We start from the raw sequence: 6831 nt of genomic DNA on the forward strand, positions 1-6831 counted from the left end.
TTTTTTAAAACACTGCGGGACGTGGGACAAATTGTTAAAAAGTGGGACTGTCTCGCCAAAAGCGGGACGTCTAGTCACCCTAGGCAAATCTCACCAAATCCCTTTCAATGCCCGCAGCTGGGAGCAGCACCTGCTCTTTCTTGCCATACAGTATACTGCAGACATCTTTTTAAGTCACTGTGGAAAGGCCTAGAATCATGCCCACGGCGTCTGCAGTGTTACGACAGAGATGCCGGGTTTGTCCAGCTTCCTGGCCGATAACTCCCACAGGCCTTGTTGTAACTTTGGGGCGCCGCAGGCCTCAGGATGTAGAGTGAATCTCTCTGTCCCTCTCCAGTCCTCCTTTTCCCTGCCCAAGGCAGGACTCTACTCTGACCCTCCACTGACAAAGGTCCCCGCCCCACACCTGAGAGGAAGGGCAGCTGCGCAGAGGCAGGGCGGACCTGAACAGACAGGCTGGCTGCTTTTGTCCCCTCCCCTATGTCTCTCCCAGCCCATCTCTCTATCTTGACCCATCACCATGTCTTTTATAATAAATCGGTAAATATATAAGTAAGTGTTTCCCTGAGTTCTGCAAGCCGGTCCAGTAAATTAATCAAACCCAAAGAGGGGGTCACGGGGGTCCCAATTTGAAGCCAGTTGGTGGGAAGTCCAGGAGCCCAGACTTGAGACTGGTGGGAAGGAGAGGCCGGTCTCGGGACTGAGCCATTGCCCGTGGGACCTGACGCTCTCTCCAGGTGGACAGTGTTGGAGCTGAAGTAGGAGACACTCAGCTGGTGTCTGCTGCGTGGTGTGCAAGGGGAAAACCCCACATCCGCTCACACTAGTCTTCTTCTGTGTTGAGTTGTGGAAGTTCAGAGGAAAGCAAGGTTTGAGAGGAGCGTTTTCCAAAGCCGCGTCTCCCCTGCTGGCCGTGTGGTGCTCCACCACCACCCTGGACCCCCCAGAACTCATTCTGTTCCTGTTCTGGGGACAGTGCTGCCAGGAACAGAGCAGGGTGCGGGTCACTGCAGCTCCATCTCCTGCCCCACGTCATACCCTCCCTGTGAACTCTCTGGCCTGGGACGCTAACATGTCATCTCCCAACAGGAAAAACGCTGGACACAGGAAAACGTGCCCACCTCTGTAACAAAGCCCTGGTCACTGTGCCCCTGCTTAGTTAGACAAACTGACCCTGTTAGTTTACCTCGTAAAAACAGCATTTGCCATTATGTAAAGGTTTGGGTTGGGCGGCACCTGTGGCTCAGTAGGGAGGGCACCAGCCCCATATACCAAGGCTGGCGGGTTGGAACCTGGCCCCGGGTCAGGTGTTGTGGCGGGTGCCTGTAGTCCCAGCTACTCGGGAGGATGAGGCAAGAGAATCACCTAAGCCCAGGAGCTGGACATTGCTGTGAGCTGTGACGCCACAGCACTGTACTGAGAGCGGTAAAGTGAGACTCTGTCTCTTAAAATTAAAAAAAAAAGGTTTGGGTTAAGTGCCAATCAAAATTTTCTTCCCCATAGTTAAATGATAAACTTCTGGAGAATTTGAAGATTTGCAGTTGAAATTTAAAACACAGATGCTCCATGACTTACACACATCCCAACAAACCCATTATAAGTCAAAAATATCATCAATTGAAATGCTTTTAATCCTGGCAACAGGGCAGATAGTCCACCACTTACGATGGTTTCATTTAGAATTTTTCAGTTTTACAATAGTGCAAAAGTAATACACATTTAGTAGAAACTGCAACTCCACTGCAAGTTATAAGGAGCCCCTCAACTTACAACGGGGCTGCTTCTGAGCAAAACCCGTCAAAGCTGAAAAATCCTAGCTCAAACCATCCTATGGCAGGGCTGTCTGTATTAGGCTATTTGTGGCTCGTTTAAAAAAAATACTTTAAGGCCGGGAGCAGTAGCTCACACTGTAATCTTAGCACTATGGGAGGCCAAGACAGATCACTTGAGACCAGGAATTGGAGACCAGCCTGAGCAACAGTGAGAACTTGTCTCTACTAAAATTAGATAAACTAGCTGTGCACCGTGGCAGGTATAGTCCCAGCTGCTCAGGAGGCTGAGGCGAGAGGATCACTAGTTTGACCCTAGCCTGGGCAACATAGCGAGACCTCATTTCAAAAGAAAATAGCCAGGCATGGTGGTTCATGCCTGTAATCCCAGCACTTGGGAGGCCAAGGGGGGGTGGATTGCCTGAGTGCATGGGTTCAAGACCACCCTGAGCCAGAGCGAGACCTCCATCTCTAAAAACAGCCAGGCACTATGGTGGGCGTCTGTAGTCCCAGCTACTCGAGAGGCTGAGGCAAGAGAATCACTTGAACCCACGAGTTTGAGGCTGCTGTGAACTATGACGCCACGACACTCTACCAAGGGCGACAAAGTGAGACTCTGTCTCAAAAAAAAAAAAAGAAAGAAAGAAAAAAAGAAAATACTTTTGGAAAAAAAAAAAAGAAAAGAAAGAAAATACTCTTACAATCCTGCTTGGACATTAACTTGATGTAACTGTAGGAGACTTACCACATGTATAAGACGGTCGCGTTCCTGGGTTATATTCTCTGCCAGGCCAATAAGGTTTGCCAAATACTGGTGAGCAGACATTTCGTTCCCCATGGCTTTTTCCACCTGCTTTTTGAGGACCTCAATTTTCTTCTGAGATCTCCTAGAGAATTCCCCCAAATGGTGGAATAAAAACTTATTAGCCTCCATGACTAGGTCATGTGAATATCTATATAAAAAAATAGCAAGTAAGTTAGCATTTAAGTGTTAATTCTTCAGCAACCTAAATCTTCTATTAAATTGCAAGGTGAGAAGAGGTAAGTGAATTTAATTTGAAACCAAGCATAATTACTGACTCCAAACCAAATTAACAGGAGTCATAAATCCCTAACAATAAATAGGCTAATTATTCTGTAACTTTCTGGCTCATGTGCTAGACAGAAGTTTCAAGATCCTTTCGAAAAAGGAATCCAGTAATCCTACAGCGACTTCTGGGGACACGATTAGGAGAAGCTTCTCGCACTTCAAGCCTCAGGGACATCATACAACTATCAGCCCTGTCTGAACCATCAACTTGAGAAGTGCTGGTCAGTGCTGGTCAGCCCAAGAGCTGTCCCTGCACTAACATCCTGAGATCTAGAAACTTCCATCACCCTTTTCCATTTTACAGCCACTATTAGAAAAAGAAGAGATAAAGGAGATGGAAGGAATATTCTTCGTCTGCCTTTTTTGAAGCTTGGAGGGGAAACAAACTCACCTATTTGTTTTCTGGGCCCTGGCGAGTTCAGCCTCCAGCGCTTGGTTCCTCACTGTCAGACTGTTCTTCTCTAAGACCAGGCTCTTTTTCTGCATTTGCAAGACCGTCAACTTCTCCGTCAACTCCTCCATCTCAGCACTTTGTTTCTCTTCTTCCTTCTGTAACCGGCTGAAGGACAAAAATGTCACAGGCACGTGCAGGGCACAGGCAGCGCCGCCAGACAAGTGGAGAGCTGCCCCTTCTGGGGAGGCCTCTGTGGAAACATCTGTCCACCCCAGGCCCCAGACGACAGGACGCAGGAGGGGGCTGGGCGCACACTTCTTTATAGCAATAACTTAAAACCTTTTTTTTTGGAGACAGAGTCTCACTCTGTCACCCTGAGTTGAGTGCTATGGTGTCACAGCTCACAGCAACCTCAAACTCTTGGGCGTAAGCCATCCTGCCTCAGCCTCCCCAGTAGCTGGGACTACGGGTGTCCACCACAATGTCTGGCCAGTTTTTCTATTTTTAGTAGAGATGGCGTCTCACTCTTGCTCAGTCTGGTCTCCAGCTCCTGAGCTTGAGCGATCCACCTGCCTTAGCCTCCCAGAGTGCCTGCCCCTAAACGCCTTTTTTCCCCACAGTTTTTGCTTATGTCTGTGTACATATACTTATTTGCACCCAATTCCTTCCAGAAAAATATCTAAGACCACTCAATCTTTTACACAGTTATAATTGCCAGGGAAAAGAATCCTAAAATGAATCTTACTTCACAGTAATTATAAGCCCATGTTTTTAAGGATCAAAGTGACAAAGAACAAAGGGGCACTTGTTTTGCTGCAGACAAACTTGACTGTTGTCAAATACTCCGAGTAACGGGGCCAGGACCTGTGTCCTTGCCGTGTTCTGCAGGAACATCTAACAGTGTATGATTTTAAGGTCAGCTTGCCACTGTCGCTTAAAAATATATAAAATCCAGAAGTCATTTCTTTGAGAACTAATTTACCTATTATTTTATTGGATAAATAGTTGACATGGATCAGTAATAAAGGGTTAAAGAAGAATGGTGAAAATACAAAGATGTCTGCTTCTAGCTGAGGTTCAGTTACAGAGACCAGATTTACCTTTCAGCTGGGAAACCACGCAGAATATAAAAGCAGCAGTTTCTCAGACTCTGGACAAAGGCTGTGCAGTACCATGACCCCTGGGAAGACGAGAAACCACCTGCTGCACCCTACGGCCTGGAGGAGGGAAAACCCGGATGGAAGTCACACACACTTAGCGGAGCCAGAGATCAAAGGTCAGGGGGTGGTGGCTTGGTGCCCGTAGCTCAGAGAGTAGGGCCCAGCCACATACACTGAGGCTGGCGGGTTCTGGCCTGGCCCGGGTCTGATTAACAACAATGACAACTGCAACACATAAAAAATAGCCGGGCGTTGTGGCAGGCACCTGTAGTCCCAGCTATTTGGGAGGCTGAGGCAAGAGAATCACCTACGCTCAAGAGTTTTGAGGTTGCTGTGAGCTGTGATGCCACAGCACTCTACTGAGGGTGAAAGAGTGAGATTCTGTTTCAAAAAAAAAAAAAAGGGATCAGGGTGATGGGGAGGGCGTTTCCCAGGGGAAAAGACTCTGGAGTGCTTTTGGGGGTCACTGCAAGTCTTTAGCCGAGTGCTGACCGGCACATGTGTGAGATGAAAGGGCCCCCGGCAGAGGGAAAACACTAGTGATGGGGACGCAGAACAATTCATGACATCAGTGCAGAACAGGAAACAGCACCTTAGCCCCAATGCCAGAGTAAAAAGACCTTCTGATGTAAGGGACGTCGGGTAGAACCCCCATGAGAGCATTACTGAAGGAGCAGTGGGGCTGAACTAGCCCTGCATTAAAGGCGTCAGCCTCCCCAACAAAAGCAAGCTTCAAAAGGAGCCCCCTGCTCTCTAGTAAGGTAAGTGTGCACCAGAACCAACTCCAACATTATCTAAAGCGGCGCAATAAACCTGGCACCCAGCAGCATGAAATCTATACTGCACAAAGTATGATCCATGATTTGGAGAAGAAAAATAATCAAAAGAACAGCTCAGACACAGGAGAGACAACGGCGCTGGCAAGGAATGGTTGGAACAGCTGCTATTAAGGCGCTGCGCAGGCTAAGAGAGGAGAGACAGGCGGAGGCCCTTTAATACAGTTCCTGTGGTTCACGACCCACAGGTTGAGAACTGCTGCTTTAGGTAAAAGAGATTACCGTAGTCAGGCATCCTCAAACTACAGTCCGCAGGCCACATGCGGCCCGCCTAGGACATTTATCCAGTCCACCGGGTATTTTTGCTGCCACTGCCTGTCCTGCTTAGCAGCCGACCTGTCCCAGGGCCTGCAGTCTGGCCCTCCAATGGTCTGAGGGACAGTGAACTGGCCCCCTGTTTAAAAAGTTTGAGGACTCCTGCTCTAAATAATGTGGTGGGCCTCATTCAGTGAAGCCCTTAAAAGCAAAAACGGGGCTCGGTGCCTGTGGCTCAAGTGGCTAAGGGGCCAGCCACATACACCTAAGGTGGCAGGTTTGAATCCAGCCGGGGCCCGCCAAACAAGAATGACGGCTGCAACCAAAAAATAAGCCAGGCATTGTGGCGGGCGCCTGTGGTCCCAGCTACTTGGGAGGCTGAGGCAGGAGACTCTCTTGAGCCCAGGAGTTGGAGGTTGCTGTGAGCTGTGATGCCACAGCATACTACTCAGGATGACAGCTTGAGGCTCTGTCTCAAAAAAAAAAAAAGCAAAAACAGGCTTCCCCAAAAAAGGATTTGAGCCTCAAGACTGAAACACAGAAAATCTGCCTGAGTTTCCAACTGGCTGGGATGTACTATGGATTTTGGACTTGCCGACCTCACAATTGTAAAAACTGATTTCCTAAAAAAAATGTATCTGTGTGTGTGTCTCTCTATACATATATATACACACATATATATTATCTTACTGGTTGTTTCTCTCAAGAACTTTGACTGATACGCTATTTTTACTTGCTAAAAATACTTTTTCTTTTTTGAGAGAGTGTCTCACTTTGTCGCTCTCCATAGAGTGCTGTAGTGTCACAGCTCACAGCAACCTCTAACTCTTGGGCTTAAGTGATTCTCTTGCCTTAGCCTCCTCAGCAGCTGGGACTACAGGTGCCCACCACAATGCCCGGCTATTTTTTGGTTTCAGTTGTCATTGTTGTTTAGCAGACCCTGGCCAGGCTTGAACCTACCAGTCTCTGTGTATGTGGCCGGTGCCCTACCCTCTGAGCTATAGACACTGCCCAGAGATATTTTCTATTAAAATATTTTCCCATTCTTCCTTTTTTTTTTTTTTATTGAATGGTAACTATGTACATTAATGCACTTCCACTCTTCCTTTTTTAATGTACCTATGGTATACATGTAATTTTATAAATAAACATAATGTAGAAACAGACACATATATGTAATTATATGAACACACGCCTGCGTATACACATACTAGAGTGATCACTATCCCAGTTTCCTGGGACTTGTCCAGTTTTAGTGCTAAAAGTCCCAGGTCCTGGGATCTCCTCAGTGTCAGGCTAACTGGAAGGGTTACCATAATATACACAC

General features: G+C 47.5%; 1 protein-coding gene across 1 annotated transcript in view; it reads right to left on the reverse strand.

The window, feature by feature from the left end:
• Positions 1 to 6831, reverse strand: part of CEP89 (centrosomal protein 89) — a 68083-nt gene that overhangs the window by 13400 nt on the left and 47852 nt on the right. Inside the window, 2 exon segments of the mRNA XM_023518356.1 lie at positions 2515 to 2656; positions 3251 to 3418. Of these exon segments, the coding sequence (XP_023374124.1) occupies positions 2515 to 2656; positions 3251 to 3418 (310 nt within the window).

The sequence above is a fragment of the Otolemur garnettii genome, unplaced genomic scaffold (assembly GCF_000181295.1).
Source record: "Otolemur garnettii isolate 467f Iridium unplaced genomic scaffold, OtoGar3 scaffold00135, whole genome shotgun sequence".
NCBI lineage: Eukaryota > Metazoa > Chordata > Mammalia > Primates > Galagidae > Otolemur > Otolemur garnettii.